Source organism: Emydura macquarii, unplaced genomic scaffold (genome assembly GCF_026122565.2).
Source record: "Emydura macquarii macquarii isolate MOO-44397 ecotype Brisbane River unplaced genomic scaffold, CSIRO-AGI_Emac_v2 contig_2205, whole genome shotgun sequence".
Lineage (NCBI taxonomy): Eukaryota > Metazoa > Chordata > Testudines > Chelidae > Emydura > Emydura macquarii.
The window spans coordinates 5,999,726-6,021,357 of NW_027132342.1; the positions used below are offsets into that span (position 1 = coordinate 5,999,726).

General features: G+C 37.2%; 1 protein-coding gene across 24 annotated transcripts in view; it reads left to right on the plus strand.

Moving 5' to 3' along the window:
- The window catches only part of C2CD5 (C2 calcium dependent domain containing 5), a 120,494-nt gene that overhangs the window by 27,513 nt on the left and 71,349 nt on the right, over nt 1-21,632 (plus strand). For 13 of the 24 annotated variants that reach the window (XR_010921940.1, XR_010921941.1, XR_010921942.1 and 10 more), the window contains 3 exons: nt 3,495-3,686; nt 5,986-6,071; nt 13,824-13,932. Coding sequence is in view for 21 of the 24 variants with exons in the window: in XM_067559210.1 (XP_067415311.1) it covers nt 3,495-3,686; nt 5,986-6,071; nt 13,824-13,932 (387 nt within the window). In the remaining 3 variants the exon portion in view is untranslated. Of the gene's footprint in view, nt 1-3,494; nt 3,687-5,985; nt 6,072-7,305; nt 7,339-13,823; nt 13,933-15,869; nt 15,936-21,632 lie in introns of all 24 variants that reach the window. The other 11 variants (XM_067559231.1, XM_067559219.1, XM_067559220.1 and 8 more) reach the window with 5 other exon arrangements.

Genomic DNA, 21,632 nt, shown 5'->3' on the forward strand with positions numbered 1-21,632 from the left:
GATTTGTATAGCTCACTGATTTACTGTACTTTGTTTTCTAAAACTTTATAACCATACCATAATGGCGGTTTAAGAATAGCAGTTATAATATAGCCATCTAGAAGCATCTCAATGTGTTATAAAGAGAGTCCTAAGGAATTGTCTTTTTTTTTTTTTAATTTCCTCCACTTCATATTTTAAATTATGGGGTACATTTTCACCATAATATGATGGGGAAATGAGTGATCAAATCTTACTAACACTGTTATTTTTCCAAGCCTAATCTTCTTTGCTGAAAATGTATCCGTATTTTTGTGTAGATTCCTCTTGTCTGTTTGCAAATTGATTCTAGATATGCAGTTGCTAGTGTCTACTGAACCTCTTCAGAGTTATGGAAGTGGCTGTGGTAAATCAAATATAGACTGTCATGTAATTTTTTAAAACTAGTTTAAAATGCTATTAAGAACACCTTTTTAAAAGCTTAAAAATATCTTTCTCAACTGGCTTTTCACAATTTCATTGAATGCTGCTTTTCCCCCATTTCCCTCCAATTTCATATGGAGAATAACAAATATGGCTGTGCCTCGTTTACTTTCTTCTCTGCATCCATCATTGTTTTAATATAGTCCTGGGAGTAAAGTTTTGAACTCTTCTCCATTAATTTGTTAATTGTCTTGCTCTGCTACAACAGAGTGAAAATACTGTAGGCTCATGTATAAAAGTATGGCTGCTATTTTAAATGTTGATTCTAAATATGATGTTTAAAGAATAATATTTGAATCTGAGAACATTCCCACCTCCCTAATCATAATAATTTTTTTGACTCAGTTATTGTATTTCACAGTGTCTCAGGAATACTTCAGATTCAAGATTTACACAATGAATTAGGTTGTAGATTGAATGTGTTCCTAATAGAGTTAATTTTTCAAACTTTTAATCTGAAAAGTCTAAAAATAAGAAGCTATATCTACTAAATTGTAATTCTCCCTCTTCATTTCTTTTTACCTTTTTGGCCTTTTTTTCTTCCTTATCTTTTGTGTAAATAGTGATTATGTCTTGTGGACAACCTAGGGTGACCACTTACGTTTCAAAGAAATGGAAAGCAAGTGTATTTAAAAAGCAAACAGGCCAATATTTATTTTTCAGAGACACCATCCCACAAATTCATACATTTGTATTATTAAATGCCTGATGATTGTTTGAAAACATACTTTTTATCTGATCAAATTTCAGGGTAGGTGGCCATCTTAGTAGACATTCCAAAGGCACAGGCTGATAGTGGTCTGCAGTGAAATTGAGAAGTTTATGCAACAGCTATATATTAGACTGATCCTCTGCATGACATGGATGGATGGATCTACACTGAGCCCCTCACAACAAAGACTTCAGTCTTGCAATCTGATCCACACAGATGCACCCTTGTGTCCACATAGAGCCCCATTGAAAAAGATTGCGAGATTGAGGCCTTTGTGGTGAGGAATTTTCTAGTATGTCGAGGAAACTGAGCTATCTGGTTTTGGTTTTTAAATTTAAGCTAATGGCAGTCATTCTTTTATCTAATAGGGCACTATCACGTAGTTGCTATGTTTTGGCAGTATGTTCAGCTCTCTGTTGCCAAAACGTGTCTCAATCAGAAGGCTTGCTTGTCATATCTAAAAATTATGTACATAAAAATTACACATTGAATTTTGAGAAAGTAATCACTTAACAAGATAATATACAGTATGCACATTGAGTCACATTTCACCTTTACTTTTATAATTCTTTAACTATAATATAGTTTTCTGGGAGGAAAGAGTAATAATCATTTTATCTTTAGAGATAATTCAAGGATTTATCTTTAAATATCCTTAATTTTGATAAGAATTAGTCTTCAACAGAAGGAGAGGGAATACTGTTGAGTGATATAAATTGTGTTAAGTATTTTCTTCATGCAGATGGCAGTTCTAAACAGACATTACCAAACTTGTTTGGTACATTGTTTTAAAATAAAAAAGATAGCATTGTTTTCAAGGATGGCACTAGCATTTTCTCAAGGTTCTATAATCTAAACGAACAACTGAACACAGTCTGTACTTAGGACACCAACTCTTAAAGGATTCTTGGCTCATCAACCCCTGATTAAAGCTTTGTCCCTATAAAGGGTAATATTTTTAAAAAAACAAATTGAGACTTAGAATAGACTAACTTGTTTTAGTTTTTCTTTTACATCTTTATAAAATAAGTCTGATCACTGTTTAATGAAATAAGTATAGTATGGCTGAGATGATGTGCACAGGGTGTGGCTCTAGTTTTACTTAATGAAAACTGTTCTTAAAGATTATTTTAGTAAAGTTGTGTTTTGCCTTCTCTCTCCATTTTTGGGAGTTTTGCTTAGCAGGCAATATTTTAGTGTCAAGCTATTTATTCCAGTGTCTGAGAATGATTTGATTCGTGGTTTGGTACATATAAAAAGATCTGAAATTCAGGGTGCTAACTACTCAAACCAGTTGAAGAGGGAAAAATCAGGATCCTTTAAAGCTGTCTGAGCAAGGAAGAGGAATAGAATATGATTAAGGAAACAATGTTAACATGTTGACTTCAGATTGAGACTTTATTTAACTTTCATAAGAAGCACATATACAGCAATATTTAGGTATTTATACCATTGTATAAAGAGATAGAAACATGGATCTGCTTATTTATCTCGCCTCCAACAGTTCCAAACCAGAAGACTACTACCACCATTTCTTTTATAAAGTATAATGTGATGTTATAGAGTAGAATGGATTGTGTCAGCCAAATTCTCTGTAGTAAAAGGTGAGAGGAAGAGTTGAGGGTGCACTTAAAAAGATATTTCTGGTTTGGAATTGGAGACTTCCTGCTGTGAGTAGTGCTACTTTTCATGCCATTGCAAACTAACAGAAGTACCTGACAAAAGTAGTTACATATTACATATGTGACATACATTATATATAGAAAGAGAGAGCGAACTAATATACATGTGGAGGAAATTGAGAAGATAGGCACCCTTTTTTATGTGGGAGGCACACACACTATTATAAGATTTCAGACTTTAAAATTTTTAGGTTTCTGGATAATGGTCAACTTAAATTCATAAAACTTATGGAGAAGAGAACCTGTTATAGCAACTAAATAGTCTGATTTTCCTTAGGCATGTGGGAAGGGTTTTTTTTTTTTTTAATAGATTTTATTGAGAAGTATTCCCTTTAAAACTTTGCGTAAAATTTAATTGAAATTTGAAATAAATGTTCAATTACCTTGGCTCTTTAATAAAACTAAATTCATTTTAAAACAAAGTTAAAGAGTTCATACTCAGATTTTTGATAACATGCTTCTCATCCACACTGTGGTGCTATATTGTCATTTCATTTCTTTGTATGCTGGTAATAGCTGTGTATATCTGTTCATTTCAAAAACAGTCTTTTGTTTACACTTCATTTTTCTTTCCTCCTCCTGTTTCATTAGTCATCTTCTGAATCTACATCTTTTCTCTCTACTACTTTCCTCCACAGCACCTTCCCCACAGGGGCCTAGGATTTTCCTGTTTCCCAGCTCCCCTACTCTGTCTTGTGGTTCCCCACATCTTAACAAGTCCTGTCTCCTCCTCTCGGGGTCTAGCCTTAACCCTCTTCACTCTAGCCATGTCAGCCCAGTTCTGAGGAAAAGTGTTTCTTTCACTGAAGAGCTGCTTCTGGCTGCTTCTGGTAGGATCAATCTATAATAGCCTTTTTTAAATTGCCTTTTAAGAAATAAATGGAATGTTATTGTTGTTAGTCAGTCAGGGGGGCATTTAATACATCATTTAATACATAACCATCTATAACTTTTTGCTAAAATAGCCTCTGAAAACTGCTGGCTACATGACTATTACAGGGTATTTTTTTCCCTCTGGAGGCTTGCAATAATTTCTTGACTCTCTTCCTTAAATTGATCAATATTTGAAACAAATAGCCTACCTTATATTGCAGAACTCTTTCCTTTTCCAAAAAAGTCTCCATTATATATTGGTAATGGAATTGACTACCATTAGAAAACTATTGAATACTGATATTCTTTTCATTATAATAATGTTCCTGTATTTTAGATGGAACAAGCACACCATCTTCCTTATCAACTCATTCATATTCTTTTATTGAAATCTGACCATCATGTGGCTAGCAACCATATTAGTTTGTTGTACTGTTTAAATTGGTTTGTTTCATTCTGACAGTACACAAATTTTCTATTTGTACTACTCCCTTTTTTCATTTCATTGACATAGATCACTAGATTGTCCTGTTAAATTAAATACTTGAAGTCACTGCTTGTTTTCTACAGATAGTGTTTTGATTATTTTGTGTTTTTTAAGAATGTTTCATTTCAACAAATATTCTTTATTTCATGTCAGTCTGTTTTAGTATTGTATAGTTCCATGAAAATGCTGTTTAGTTCTAATGCAAAATAATATAAAATAACTTAATTTTATTTAATGGGACTATGCAGATGCTAATCTTTGTTTCCTTATCCAAGAACAGCTAAAAATATTTCATTTCCTGTATATAAATAACATTTTAGACATTATGATAGCATTTTGTCAGTTTTGAAACGTGTGGGTACATGAAGTGACAACAGCAGTCCCTGAGTTTGTTTAAAACAAAAAGGCCCTTCCCCCACATTTACATGGAAAAAGTCTTTCCTTCTTTACTGCTACTGGATGTTTGAATAGAAGAAAAGGAACAGGGAAGTAGCAATATACTGTCTGTTTTAAAATAGTAGTTAAGATAATTTTAAAAATATTTCCTTCAGTCATAACTTCATTCACCTTGTTCCTGTTGCTTTTTTCAGTTCTTTGTCCTTCATTTATATTAGTGTTTTCATTGATATCTATGAGAGTATTGAAAGGTCTGACTCCTGATACCTACTTGTTCAGTGTATCCATTTAGCACTGAGGCATGTAGGCAGATCTGATTATGAGAAATTTCTGTGATGTATGTTCTTTAGGTATGAAATACCACCAAGTAAATCCTATTTACCAAAATTGTGATTATTTTAGGAAAAAGAAAGCTTTGGTACATGTTTTCTTCCTGGGTTTAGTAACTGTGAAGCAACAAATGTCTTTTAGCAAGCAAATCATAGATAAATTTGGCAGTTTAGAATGCTCAGCAGTAGTCCCTATCTGATCTGAATGATTCAGATGAGTGAATGTACACACTACATAAATGTTAAATGAGAGTGTCCTTCAATTCTAAGTTATAATATTTTTAAAGAGTTAAAATTTTAATTAAAAGATGTACATTTGTTATATGCTTACCCTTACTGTTTTCTCTTCGGGCTAAATCTTATAGTGACTTCAGTAGAAGTTTATGTATATGTTGATACTGGAGATTTGAGCCCCAACTCATGAAAAAAAATGATTTGGCTACTCTGAAACTGTATTAACCTCAGGACATGGAATGTTTAACTGCTACTGTAAATACTTCTTGGACACAGCATCCATACTTGGCTTTATAGCAGAAATCTTGGCCAATTGCACCAGTAGGATTATTTCTAATTTAGCACGTTTGAATTAGGACTAATCCTGCAATCCTCACTCATGTGAATTGAAACATTGACTATAATGGGACTGCTTGTGAAAATAAGGACTACAGATCTGATCTTGTGCCTGTTGAAATTGATAGCAAAAAGCTCCCTTTGACATCAGTGGGAAAAAGATCAAACCATACTGCAGAACTCAGAGTTGCAAATTCAAGCCCCCTAAAGCCTTATTCTCATTTACACTAAGGTCCTGTACACCACTCTAGAATAAAGGGGACCTTAAAGTGTAATTTATGTTCACTCTAATGCCCCTTTACACTGTGATAGTGTTGTAAAAGGAAATATAATATAGTGTCTGACCGGTAAAACTAAGCTTTCAGAAGGTTCTAACTATAATTTGAATCATAGTTTTAAAAAAATCTGAGACTAATAAATATAGACTATAACTTTTGTTTCTCTGGATGTTATTTATATGCTGATATTCTTCAGGAATGGGCAGTGGGAGTGCTGGAAAAGAAGGGGGACCATTTAAAGCTCTATTAAGACAACAGACCCAGACAGCTCTGGAGCAAAGGGTAAGGAATACATGATCATATTTTATAGTTACATTTCTAATCTAATCCTTGTGGAGATTTAACTTTTAATAAAAATAAATATTTCCTTTTGACGGAACTATTTTGTACATATTTGATTCTTCTGACAACCATAATAAACCTTAGTTAAACACATTGTTTATTAGCCCTTTTATATAGATAAATGATTCTGAGTGTAATATTAAATAGATTGCTGAAACAACATGAAAAAATTGAAACAAATAATTCTAATCTACACAGTAATGAAATCCTGCAGTTATTGTTATAAGAAACCGTGGCAAAAAAAGAGAATTGACTGTTTGTTTAAATGACTTGCACACTTACCGATGCACCTCTCATTTTATTGCTGTAATAGCTTTATACTTAATTGAATTTTGGCAGAAGACAGACTTGATTTATTCAGAAACATTGGGCCAGATTTGAACGATGAAGATGTGGCCTACTGAATTTATAGATAAAAACAGAACTGGTAGCTTGACTTAACCTATACTCTATTGTATGAATGGGTTCTATTTTTTAGTTATAATCTTTTATAATAAATCCCAAACTATAAGGCATGGCCATTTAAATCACCTAATAAGGGATATTGGATTAAAAAGAACCTTCTGCAGTGTTCAGCAACACTATGCATTCAATTAAAATTGTAGAAATATTTGGTAAATAAACAGGTGTGTGTGTATTTAACTTTGTCAGAATGACTTCTTGTAGCTTTATATATTTATGTATTATATTGCAATTCTCAAAACATATTTTAAAATTTAACACTGGCTACATCTAGACTGGAAGCACTATAGCAGCACAGCTGCACCACTGTAGCGCTTCTGGTGAAGACACTCTAAGCTGATGGGAGAGAGCTCTCTCATTGGCATAATTGCTCCACCTTCCATGAGATGCGGTTGCTATGTCCGCGCCTAAGTCGATATAATTTACATCGCTCAGGAGTGTGGATTATGCACACCTATGAGCAACATGAGTTATGCTAAAGTTCTAGTGTAGACAAGGTCACTATCAGGGAGTCTTTGGAGAGAGAGAGAATGGAGATCAGTTTTCATTTAATAAGAGCTTTGATGTAGCTGAATTACTTACATGAAGTCAAATGTATGTCTATTCAAAAACAGAAATTAATTATATGTATGAAACATACTTTTATAATGAATAGCTACTTATATGAGTAAGTGGATGATTCTCTTTTCATTTTTTGTTGTCCATTGCTAAGGGAGGATCGCCTCATAGGTTCTGTAGAAGGCGGGTATGTTTCAAAACATGGTGTGACCTTTTTCTTTGAGTTCTTTTTTTCTTGCATTGGAAACTTTTTTGATTTTGAACGATCATTTTAAAATAGTGTTGGGGTTTTTTTGTAAGGTTTTGCCAGATTTCTTTGCAGTCTTGTTGATGTGGGGTTTTGATATATATTTTTTAATTTCAAGAGCATTTAGCAAACCAACATACTTCTGCTTAACTAATATTTTGCATGATTGTACATTTCACTTAAAATTTTCATTTCTATTTAAATACAAGTACATAGCTTTTGCTTGTAATGCTTCAGTCTGAAAATAAACTAACAGTTCTAAAAAGCTTTTCACTGAGTGCTCTTGTTTGTGCTAGCATATGAGATATTTTGTGGCTGTGGAGCTATCATTTCATAAAAAAGCATCTTAAAATAAGATTTTTAAAAGGTCAAGAAAATGCCAGGCACCTGTAGTGTTTCTGTGTGAGAGTTTGTCTTATTATATATATTGTTTGATAACACATAGCTTTATAATACCCAGTGAAGAATAATCGTGTTATAAAAAGGAGTTATATAAAATGATGTTTTTAAGGATAGAGCAGAGCATGTGGAGTATTAGTTGAGTATCAAAACTGTGATAGTATTCTACCACTAAGAGCTTTGTGACTGAGGTGCCTTTAGCTACACATTTCCCATCTTTCTGCAGCATCAAAAAACCTAGAGGGCAGATAGAGAGGGAGATTTGTAGCTGAAAGGATTTCAGGAGTTCATAAATTGTCCTACGTATGTATAAGATTATGTGCCTAACTAGTGCACTTCAACAGTAAATACTGGTCAGTGTGGCTTAAGATGGTATTAACATTTTGCATTTAGAAAAACATGTCAGTTAATTTGCCATGTACACTGCTTGTTTACATGTTGGAAATGCAGAAAAGTCTCGTGGAGATGTAGAATCTCTTAGTGTATTTTAGTTGATATCATGTGTCAGTATTAAGGTATTTTAAAGAAGGTTCTCTTGTCTGGACTAAGGTTACCATATTTCAAGTTCCCAAATAGATGACACTGTCGAGAGGAAGGGGAACCTGAGGGTCAGTGGTACAGTTTGCGGGTTGCTGGAGGGGTATTTGGGGCATGCTGGGGGGGTGTATATGTGTATGTGCTGGGAAGGTGCATTTGGGGGGTGCCGGAGGGGTGTGTGCGTGTGTGTACTGGGAGGGGGCATTTGGCGGTCATCGAGGGGGTACCTGTGGCATCAGTCTCGAGGTGGGGGGCAGTATCGTGCTCCCTGTAATGGCGGCAGGGCAGCTGGCTGTCAGCACCTTCCTGCAGTCCTCTCCTCCTTCTCAGGGCGGGGAGCTGCGGCCTGGTTCTGTGACTCCTCCCAGCCAAGCTCTGGGGCCCCGCAGCTGGGCAGGCACCCCGGCTGAGAGGTGCTTGGCTGCTCCGCTTACGTGGTGGACCAGCTGCGGATGCAGAGGAGGGACCAATCAGGGCATGGAGATGACTCTTTCTGAACTGTAACGTCTGCTCTGCAATGAAAAATCCCAGACATTTCCTCTTATTTCAAAACTCCGCCTGGACGGAGCTTGGTGGACCAAAAAAGAGGTCATGTCTGGGAAAATCTGGATGTATGGTAACCCTAATCTGGAAATTTCCATGTTTTTCAGAGATTGCATTGTTGGGTTTTTTTTTTTACTCAACTAACCTTAACTTCAAAACAACAAAGATTTTGATGCACGGATAATCTTGATAGCAATTCTGCTCTGAAAATATATAGCTGTCTTGTGTTATCCTCTCCATATACATGTATATTAATTTTTATATTAATATATTTTTAGTGTCAGGATGTATATTCACAGTAATTGCAACTGTAACACAGCTCTTTGTGTAGATATTTATGTACAAATACATATACTTTGTACATATTTGTGTACAAATATTTGTGTCTATTTGTATATAGGACTCGATTCTCTTGCCGTTCTTCTCAATGGACAAACTCCAAAGGACTTTATGGTGCAGGATTAAGCCCACGTTTCTTACAAAGAGAGCTAAGTGCTGCTTTGTTACACTTGTGCAATCCCAGTGACTATAGCTTAGACCAGTGACATGGTTCTCACATTCTGTGGATCACTTCTCTGAACCCTCTATCACCACTGCTTCGTTTCCTAATAAGATGGTCTCCATGGAGCACGGTTAGAGAACTGTCATCCTAGTGTGTTTCCATTATTTTGTATTTTCTGTTTTATGTATACACGCTAAAATAAATTATTGGAAATGCGCACACGTACATATGCACTCTTACATTTTATAGACACTGTAGAAGTAGTATATGACAGTGTTTCTCAACCTTTTAAGTAGCAAGTACCCCCAAACTTCTGAAAATTTTAATAAGTATCCCAACACTCAATTTTCCACAGGCTTTTGTATTTACAGAGTAATGTGAGCCATATGTTGGAAGAAGGGCTGAGTACATCTGGCCGTGATATGACAGATGTCAGATCTTGTGTGGGTAGGGTTACCACCTTTACACCAGGGGTGCACAACTCAAGTATGTACCTGGGCTAGATGTGATGTTGGCCAAAGGTAGGAGGCTTTGAGTGGCATGCAAATGCTGGGGAATATAAAGCACCGCACCAAATATTTTGCCATAGATTTGAGAGGAGGAAGGGGTGAGAAAGAGAGAGAGACAGGAAAAGAGAGTACCTGGTGAAATCATAGTTGTCAATTTCACAGCTCAGCTACAGCTGTGAAATTGACACGTTTTCTGGGCACTGGGCTTTGAGCCAGGGAGAGGAGCTGCCACCTGAGGAAGTTGCAGGCGGCTGCCACCTGGCTGCCCACTCAGGAGGTGGGTGTCCGCCATCCAATCCGAGCTGGAGTAGAGGAGCTTCTGTGCTGGATGGGACCCAGGGATGTGGGCAGGCGACTGCTGCCCGTCTTCAAGCCAGGGCGCTGGAGGTTGTCCCTCAGCTCGGAGCCGGGGCACAGGTGGCTGCCACCCAGCTGCAAGCCCAGCTTGCAAGACGCAAGAGACTGCTGCCTGGCTCCCAGCTGGGAGCTGTGACCAGGTGGGAAGCTGCAGGCTGCCGCTTGCTTCCTTGGTGGGAGCTGCGACCGGGCGGGAAGCGGGGGTCTGCTGCGCATGTTCCCCAAAAGCTGGCAGCTGTTGCCTGCCTTCCAGCTGTGACAGGGTGAGAAGTGGGCAGCTGCAACCCAGTTTACCGGGACTGTGGCGGCTGCCGCCCACCTCCCAGCTGGGAGCTATGACTGGGCAGTAAGTGGGGAAGGGGGAACTGCCACCCACCTTCCCCCAACTTTCCCCAGAAACTGGGGGCTGCCACATGCCTCCCAGCTAGGAGATGGGACCGGGTGGGAAGCGGGCTGCTGCCGCCCAGCTTCCCCAGAAGTCAGCAGCTGCCGCCCGCCTCCCCTTCACTCTGTTTTTCCTCGAGTATCCCCTGCCTGTGTCTTGCGTACCCCCAGGGGTACACATACCACAGGTTGAGAAACTATGGTATATGATACATAAGTATGAATGAAGAGCTTATTGCAAGTTCATCAAATTGACCAGGAGTGGCAGTTTTAAAGTAACTGTCCAGTTGAATTTATTACGTTCAACCTGTGCTATTATTCCTCCAGTATCTCTGCTGTCCTGTGCCAAATACATGCTTTCTGGTTTCAGGTGGGTTTACTGCTATCACAGCTACACTGTTATTTGTACTTATGCTAGCTCTCACTGAGTTAGCAAGAGTACGTGTACAAAAGCAGGGGAATCACACCCCTAGTTCCTAGTGTAGACATACCATAAGAGGTAACAAATAATAGAAAAAAGAACTATTGAAATATTAGAAAAAGTGGTTACTCTAGGATCCATATTTGGCAGGGTTGTACAGTGGAAAATATATATTTAAAATTTTGCAGTACTCTACAGACTAATACATACAGTGGGGTTGGTACAGTATGTTGTATTTGAGTGGTATCAGTAAAACAGTCAGGAGGCACCTCAAGTTATCTCACAAATGAGATGAAACTTTCTCAGTGGTATAAGAGTTGAATGAGACACAGGTCTTAGCAGAACAAGAGCGCTTGAGAATACTGAGGGTTCCTGGATGCGGTTACCTAGGTTTGTTTAGGTGTCTAGGATTCATCTGACAGGATATAGACCTCAGTTTAGCAGGGTACCGAAGCACATACATAACTTATAGCACCTAAGCAGATGTTTCAGCACATGCTTAGGTATCTTGATGAACTGGGGGCATAAATAACATACATTGACTAAAAATATTTCTGAATTTTAAAAAAATATAGGAGCGACTAGTAGACTTATAGTTTTATTTTAATAGTATGTTGTTGTTGATTATCCCTGTATATGAAATGTCAGGAAACACTGTAAATAAACTAAAAATTACCTTTTATAAATAACTTTATCAAAATGAATAAAAAGACTGAAGTAATTTGTACATTTCCGGATGGATAAAAGCATAATAATTAAGGTCTGCTTGTTCTTCAATGGTGGGTAAGCATAATCTCTTTTGGTGTTTATAATATATGGTATTAATATAACATAAACATAGTATGGGATACATTTAATTAAAAAACTCTTTAAAACTCATGTACAGTAGAAATGTTTTAAAATGCGATGTCTATTCCCCAGTAGAAAAGCTCTACTGCCACTTTAGTTATCCAGCATCATTAGTATTTAATACTGGTAAAGTTTAACTGAGCAAAAGTCTGTGTCAATTATAAACATAATATTATGAAGAGATAATATTATGTAGATTGATACAGAATTATGTGGGAATGTAAAGCCAGAATGAAAGAGATTTGTGAGGCCACTAGAAAGATGTTGATGGCATGCATGGAATCTTCCCCCTTGCAGTGAGGCATAGCACACCTGTACGCACTGAGTTGTAGTAGTGGCTGTCTGGCTCCTCCCTCCACAAACTATTGTAATCCAGTGGATCCCTGCAGGTTGCAAACCCACCATCTGTACTCTGATTGTTCTCTGACTTGTCCACAAGCAGCCATGTATGGTTGCAGAGTCACTCTTTGTAATCTTTCTGCTTTCTCTTGCCTCCATACAACAGATATGCAATATTTGTGGTCTTCTACAATACACAAGGTGATACCAGGGTTTGTCTTAATCTTTAAGAAACTGATTGGAAGCCACTGAAGTCAAAGGAAAGACTTATGGCCCCTGAAACCTGTGATTCTGTCCTTATAAAATGAGGACTATAAAAGTTCTGGGGTGCTGGGATTTCAAGTTTCTGTTTAGCTTCTGTTAGACAAAGGGGTTTTTTGGATTTTTTTTTAATGCTGCTCATTGTCTAAGGAGATTTGACAGTCTCTGTTTAAGCTGCACCTTGCCAGTTGACTGGAATCTGAGTGGAATGCTTAATTTAGGCAATCACCTTAAAATGTGTGAAAAAGAGAATCTTATATAAAATTACAATATTATTTTTTACACTTAATCTGCCGTAAGAACTGTATAAAATAACCATTGTTGCATGACTTTCATTTATTTTCTTGCCTCTCTGTGTATAGAATTGGCAGATGGAAATCCATCTCCTTTCCCCCATAAGTATGCTATATTTCAGTATGTATGTATTTATATAATTATAAAATTAAATCTGTCCATTTTGGGCCCATCACATTTGAATGTGAGGAATTTATTACAGCACATATATTGTGAAAATTTGTGTTCAGCCCTTAGCCTTTTTTCTCACAGATGACTGTTGAGTAGATGGTCATGTCGTGGGGGAGTATTGCTTTTTCATTTTTGCTATAGATAGTAAAAAATGTGTCTAAGAAAAAGAATTTAGAATGATTAGCAATAGTGACTATTCCTTAATCTAATAAAGAATGCTCTAATAATTGTACTTCAAAATCTTTATCACTTTTATTCTAAAGACATGAATACTTTTTGTTATATCCAGAGCCATTGGTGCTCTCAGTCCTGCCTTTGTTGGCATTTATTTATAGATATGCTTTATATAATAAGGCACTATTTATGCCTGCAGGAGCAAAAATTAGTTCCACTCAAAATTTGGATACCAAACAACCCTCAGTTGTAGCAACCAGCATTAGAAAATGCAGAGGCATAAGTAAGTTAAATATTAAGCCTCATCACTTCAGAAAATAAATAACATTTTTATTTCACCCTTTTAGTGACCCTTTAAAGAAAAAAAAGGCTAATGTAGGCTTTGTAAAGTCAACATTTTTATGAGAAGATTTGGATTGTTAATTAATGTCCATATCTGAATGCAAGTCTATGGGGGAAAAGTAATTTTACTGCTCAGAATACTTTGGCTAATATCCCATTGTATTGGATACTTAGATGGCATACAAGTGTTTTAGTGCATAGTAAGCTTAAAAGAAGTGTTTTGCCTAGTTTTAATGCTTTGCCTGTATTTCAAGGAGCAAAATAAATAACTGCATGTTGATTGGTAGACCCCAATGTTTTTCAAATGGTCACCTGAAGTTTATATATTTTTTAATCCTAACAGGAGTTTCCCTTTTTTACTTTGACGGCCTTTCCACCTGGGTTCCTTGTCCATGTTGGTGGTGTTGTCAGTGCACGCTCCGTGAAGCTTCTGGACCGCATCCACAATCCTGGTATGTTTACTAAATAAATCTTTCCACAGTCATGTTTCATTTTGTGACATTGATTTTCTGGGTTTTTTTAAATTAAAAAAAATAATAATAAAACAACATTGTAGTTTTCCAGATAAGAATAAAATTTGAAAAATAATAGCCATACAGAAAAAAAGTTTTTTAGTGAGAAACTCTTCAGCAATTTCTTCTTAATGTTTTTGGTGTAATGAAGCAGTAAGGGACTATGAACCTAATAATGTAGAACCAGAATTAATGCCTTTGAATTTTGAAGCTGTGGGTTAATTTTTGGCCATGGTTTAATATTAACTTTGATGCAATTCTGAAGTGAAACCTTTTATGTGAAAACCATGAAAGCAGATGAAATCCATCATGTTTAACTTTAAACGTTGTTTAATTTCCAGCAGTTTTTCAAATCTTTAAGGATTGGCTACACAGTTCAACTCATCCAGTGTTTTTTAACTTTAAGTGATATAAATAAAAACAACTTTTTATTTTGCAACAAGTAAAATTTTTAAAGCAACTTTCTGTAGATAAGTTTCCTCTGGAAACTACAATTCTACATTTTGCATGCTCTAATTGTGGCATCAGAGTTGAGCAATTATTGGTTGTTAACATTTCATCTTGGTATATTCACTGAATCAAATGAAAATATGTCCAAAAATAAAAAAATTGAGTTGGTCAGTGTCCCTGAAACAGAAGCAGATTAAATAAAAATAGCATCTACTGTGATTTTGCATTCACTAGCCAGGAGTAATAAGCTTTTAAAATGTTTGCAAATACATTTTTTTCAAATATCGGTGTTTTAAAAAAAAAATCCTTTCCCTCTCATTGTCTCCCCACCCTATCTCTGATTTCTGCAAGGGGGGTCTAGATAATTTCAAGTTATTGGTTTAAGACTCTCTAAAATGTAACAGTGAATGTGAAACAAAATCAGAGAGTCACATAAATGTAAGAAAACTATTTTTTGAAGTGACTGAATACACACATTTTCTTTTCCCTGCCTATAATCTTCTGAGGCTTTGTTTTATTCCTATGTATGCAATAACTAGAAGATGAAAAGAAGTACCTTAACACGTTAGAGGACAGATATACTCAATTTTTTATGACCTCAACTCTCCTGACTTGCAGTTAGCTCGGGGCTTTATACACTTACCTTAAATGGTAAATCCTTGATTATTTTACAGTATAATAAATAAAGTATCATTATAGTATTCTCTTTATAAAAAGTTGTGTATGCTACTTGTACGGCTGCATCAGAGAAAAAAGTATTTTTAGAAGGAATGGGAGGAGAGTGTATTCTGATATTTTCAGAAATAACTTCTTGCACTATGCACATTTTATTTTCACTGATTGACATCTGGTATCAGACTGTATGAAAGCAGGACAAAAACTGATGGTAGATTTTAATCAGCATATGCATTTACTGGTGCTTGTTTGCACACTCAAGTGGCTCTAACAGCATCTGTTGAAGAACTTTGATTGCTCCTGACAAGTGAATGTAGGATGCACGATCCCTCAAATTCAGTATGGTGCCAAAGAGAGAGAGAAGGAAAACAATTCTGAAACCACAGTACCTGGTGTGGTTTTTGAGTCAAATAATAATTTTGTAAAATGTTATACTCTCAAAGAAAACAAACTGCTAAGTAAATAAAAAGGAAACCATAGAAAAGGAAATAATATTTAAAGGGGTTGTTTGAAAACAAAACAGAACAAAAAAAATCTGGTAATTTGCTGTATACTGTACACTGGATCACGCTAAGTGCTATAGCATGCTCCTTACTTTCTTCCCTTTCTATTTCAACCTCTTATTAACTCTGCTGTCTGTGTCTTTCCAGTTCCTGTGGAGTGGTGTTGTCAATTGTATTCTTGTTGGTAGTGTTTTTTTTTCACTATTCTGCTCCAATAACTGATCTACTAATTTGCTGTTTTGAACTCAGCCTTTGTCGGAATTATGGGTAACACAAGATCATACAAACTGCTAGACTGGAATAGTTTCAATTCAGGTATTTTATTAGTCATTCAGTACTACATATGCTGACAGAAATTATGGCAGCTCAGTGAAGTTCTTAGAAATGTTTTGGATCATTAATTAGGTTAATATTTCAAATTTAAATCTGTTTAGCCACCAAATAAGTCAATGTCTAATTGTCATAACATTCTTAAAAAAGGTTTTCCATACATTGTCAAAATACAAAACAATGATTTATTATAAAATACTACTGTTAGAATTACTTAATATCAACCTGAAAAATTGTTGTTCAGTTGATTTTAGTGGCTTTCAATTTAAAATCACAGTTGAAAACGAGTCATAAACAATGTTTTTTTGGGAGGGGATGGATTCTTGTCTACAGAACCATTTCTAGCCTGATTCTGCCCTTCTTACAAAGATGAAACTTCCAAGGACTTCAGATATTAGATGAATATGTTTGCTCAAAAGAAATCTAAAAGAAGAGACTTTGAGGACAAACTTACTACTTAGAAATTAATGGGTAGAGGAGCAGTCCAATGTGAGTTGGCTAATAAATCTTGTTTTGTAAACACTTTAAAATGGCATTCCTGATGCTAATTGTTCGAATTTTTAATTAATCAAAACCAAAAGTAAAAAGTCTTATTCTTTTGTAACCGTGGGCCCAGTTTTGCCAGTCCATATATGGGTGCACAATGGGAGGAAGATTGCATTGCGCCTCCACCCTGGCATGGCCTTCAGAAAGGCCAGGTAGAATACCAGTCTCTGTACTGCTGAAAGTGTAGGGATACTCCTTTTGTATTCTTCTGGAGGCACATGATGCCCTGGAGAAGACAAAGCCATGGCTTTTCTCTCTCATATACTCTGGCTAGCAGAGCTTGCCAGCTGCTGCTGTTTGTAGAATGGGCCACATAAAAGAATGTAATGGTGAGCATGCAGCCTCTGTACATCTGGGAGCTTGAGGGATATATTTTACCTCCATGCCATTCTTTGTTATGGGCTGTGCCTAAATAGTACAGTCTCGTCTCTAGATGTCAGTGGACCCGTTATATTTTGAAATTAATGAATCAGTTATATATTTTTAACTGCTGTATGTTTTCTCTGGTTTACAAATAGTTCCGTCATAAGTATGGGCTCATAAGCATGGGCTCATATTTTTTATATTCTTTTTGAGAATTATTCATCTATATGTCATAAGTACTTTAAGTAGTTTTGGGTTTAATAATTTGTGTTCTTATTTTCAGCAATTTTTATATGCGCCTCCTCCCCAATATAAAAATGTTTTAAATTCATGTTTACATTAAATATTAAAGTGATCGCAAAGGGTATGAAATTCTCATGTTGACTTAATACTACTGCACCATACCCTGATCCAAGATGATATAAACTTGAAGGAAGTCAGCATTTTATATAATGTGGTGAAAAGTTTAAGAGCTAGATTGTGGTTTTAAGATACAGGCTTTCTTGGAGTGGGTGTTGAAGAGGTGCTGCACTGGAGGAATTCTAACGATACAAAATACTGTACATATTCTCAAAATGCAAAACAAATGTTTGGATGAAGCATTTTTGTTGTGGTTCAAGAAATGACCCACAATGGAAGAAACAGTGAGTTAAGGCTAGAGTCTTTAATTCAGCTCTTGGCAAATTATCCAGGTCACTATCTAGAATGTTTATCCTACTTGGTATCAGTGTTTGAAGTATGTGCATTGCATGGTTTGGGCTAGGCAGGGGGGAGATAGGATATTGGATGCCATGTAAATGATGAAGTTTCAGTAATACAGAATTTGTGAGCATAGGACTAAGTCAAGCACAGAGATCTTAGAGTTAACATCCTGCTGAGATGAATAGAGGCAGTTCTTACCTATCTTAGAAAATCCTTTCCCTTCCTTTGCAGCGGTCAAAGATCCTCTTGTAACAATATTGGTGTCACTCTGTTGCTCAGAGAGTGGAAAGGATATAGGAGGAGCCTGTGCAAAAGATGTGCACTTACACATCATGAAGCCCCATTTCTTTTGGGATGCGAAGTATGCTGCTGCTCTTTGAAGATTTGAGGATGACAGCAGATCAGCCACTACACAAATCTACTGCCCATCTCACTACTTGTAATGGAGGTGCAAGTCAGGCAAAGGCTAATCCAGTCATGAGACTGGAGTAATGACCATGCTGAGCAGCTCTGCTGCCATGGAGTTGCTTGATTGGAAGGATTCCCTCTGGCCTTGAAAGAATTCCCCAGCACAAAGCATGAAACGTAGTGGTGTAATGCTGGATATCTGCTGACTCAGGAAGACAACACTGCATTGGTTACATTTGGAAGTTTATCTTCACAACCATAAGGAGGCTAGAATTTTTTTTCTTTTAAATGAAATCATAATTTCCTCAGAAACATTGGTAAGATTCTTCCTCAGTCTCCAAGGAATATTTCTTTCTGACTGTTGGCAAGTGGATTTGTCCAGCCCTAGGTTTATTTACAGGTAGATATCCCCGTTCCTACTGGAGTTACCTTTCGTATGTATAAATGATATATGTATAATGTATAAAACTTAATGTACAACACTTAATGCTTTCAGTCCATATTGCCACAGAAAATCTGTATTAGTAATCTCTACTTTGAAAAGGCCAACATAAGGTAGTTTCAAACTAGGACGCGAGCACAGTGCATTAAGATCCTAAGCAGTTTCTAATTTATATATGCAGTAAAATACTCAGGTCATTAAAAATTCAAATTTTAGAATAGAACTAGAAGTCATTCATGATCTTGTTCTCGTAATAAAGAGAGTTTCTGTAGATTCAGTCTATTTGTGTATTGGGCATCGAGAAAAGGATACAGTATGCACTGATATTTCATCACTGAATATTAGAGTTGAAATATACGGTAAATAATAAATTAGTTCTGCGGTCCATACAAATTCCTTATGCAGTTTGGCCTAATTCAGCTGAACTAGCTGTCTGATCAGGCCATAATGAAGGGAGATATGGTACTCCGGGTATGAGGATATGAAAGCATGAATTTAAGCAGACATAGAGTTAAAGCAGTATCATAAAGTAGTGCGCAGACATGGAAATAGGTAGATTTGTGGACAGCAAGGAGAGTTTAGCATCAAGGATAGCACTAAGACGAATGATGTTGGAGGCAAATAGGAGGTCTCAGTTGCAGAGGATGCCTGTGAGTCAATTTTGTCTTTGAGAAGTTGAGCTGAAAAAAATTGAGACTAAGTTTACTTTGTCAAGACAGGAAGAAAATGGGCAAAAAGAAGCAATTAAAAGTGTTGAAACTTTGTACAGTTGAGTTATAATCAATGCAAAAATGGTACATTGTAACTAAGATTAAAAGTAGAAATAAGACAGTCAAGGAAGTGGGGAAAGAACAAGTGACCCAGTAACAGAGCTTTGAGGGGCTCCATAGAAGAAGAACTTGGTACAGTAGAGGAAGCACCATTAGATAATGGAATAACAGTTAGGTACTGTAGGAGCAGAACTATGACAGAAGAGAATCTAAGACACTTGTGTAGATTCAGTGGACTGGGTTGATCCATCATGTCAAAAGCAGCACTGAGGCCAACTGAATGAGAAGCAAGAGGGGTCATCATTAAGAGAAAGGAAGTTGTTGATTACAGACCACTTTCCATGTACTAAATTATATATGGGTTAATATGCACATTTTTGTTTGTTTGTTTGTTTGTTAACACACTTTAACACACATTACATCTTCCCCTTCAGGAAATTGCTCCAACAGTGACTTGAAAGACAGACAAAAGGGGAAAATGGTGTTAGAAAAAAAACAGAAATCCCCTGAGCTTCCCCTATCTTATAGTCCCAAAACACCTCCTTATAAACTTTTCATGTTTGAAAATCCTCCAGATGGCTTAGTTTGGGAGGTCTGTCTGAGGTGATGGGAGAGATGGCTTAACTAGGTTTTGATCCCACATATACAGTAGCTAACCTCATAAACAGAGGATTTTCTTTCACAAAAATCAAACTTAATTATAGTGTATATATGAATTGCATTTAATGTTGCCATCTGGTGTTCAAAGGGGACAATGGAAAATTCAGTACAACAGAAAATGGCATGAATTCATAGCTGTCTTAATGCAGTCAAATAGCAGAACATGTACAAATGGCAAGCACTTTTAGCCTTTTCATTTAAAATCTCTTGATTTGAGCTGTAATACTTGTGTGTGCTGGTGTGGCTATTCAGAGTTGAGGCAGATGTCAGAGGGTTATATGACTGGAGTGAGTGATAAGAAGAATCCTTTCTATGCCTACATGGACCTTTGGCTGTCCATAATTAGTAACATTTGTGTTTTCACCTTTTTATAATATTTAATAAGAATTATAGTTTTTTACAGATGTTTTGGAGGGTTGAGTGTTCCTTTAATTTTTATGGCTTAATTACAATGTATGTTTATTTGTACACCAGATGTATCCTGAAATTAATGAAGTTATTTCTTGCTTTGGAAATCTGCATTACTTTCCTTTCAGATAATTTTGACTCAGTGGCTAGATTATCGGGCAGATGATGTTCTTCAAGTGCTTGCACATGTCGATTCCAAAAGTGTGTGTGCGTGCCATGTGCACAGTCACCAGAAGGTTTTTCCCTTAGTGGTATCTGTATGGTCGGTTCTGGAGCCCCCTGGAGTCTCGCTTCATGGTGCCATATATAGGATCCTGCTGACCTCCCATCTCTTCAGTTCCTTCTTACCGCCCATGATGCTCTCTGAAACATCAATCTTCTCTTGCTTTGGAAGCATCTTCCTACTGGTTTTTTGAACTGATACCTGTAAATAGTCAAATAGTTTGAGTTAGTTTGTAGTTATGGTTAGTCTAGTTAAATACAACCCTGCTTATCGGGGTCATCTTCCCTTCTCCGCAGCTGGGGCATGCCTCATTGCCCCGACTTTAAACCATGAGGGGCTTGCAAAAAGCCCATATCCAGGAGCGATCCCCAAACCACTTGTCTTAAGCGTTGTGGGGAGACCCATCAGAGGAATCGCTGTAAGAACAGCAGGGATTCTGCCCAAGGACAAAAAAAGAGGGGAGCCACAGAATGAAGTTCATCCTAATGGAGATTGCTCCCTGGCTGCAGTTAGCACTGAGCCTGGCCAAACTGACACCTATTACGTCGGCTTCAGTGCAGAGCACCCTGGCATCTGTAAGAGAAATGGCATTGAGGAAGGACTCTGCATCTAGAGACCCCTTGCATATAGAGACCATCATGGATCCCCAGCACCGAGGGAGACCTCACGGACATGGCACCGCTTGCATTCCCCTGTACCATGTAAGAAGCAGAAGACGACAAACGGGGTGCTCGCTGATGCTGAAAACGATGGAGTGTAAAAGCTTGAGCAGAATGCAACCTGTGTCGGGCCACTGAAGTGCTGCACCCTTGGCTGCAATGCTGTTGACTCTGGCCTCTGGAAGTGGTCCATCGAGTCTGGTGCCTTTAGACTCCTCACCAAGGGAGACCCGCGAGAAGGACCTACAGCTTCCCTCCATGCCAGAGACCTTTGAAGTGACCAGGGAAATGATAGAGAGTACAGCACCGCCGTCCCCTCCCATGTGCAAACGTGCTCCGGACTCAAGACCACCGGTGCCAAAGAAGCACCCGGTGCCATCCAGGAGAAAGCCAGCTATGATGCAGTCACCATCTCCCAGGCATTGCTCCCTGGTACTGCTGGGAACTGTACTACTCTGGTCCCGGCAGAGTGAGTTATTGGGCTCTGACTCTGCAGCAGAG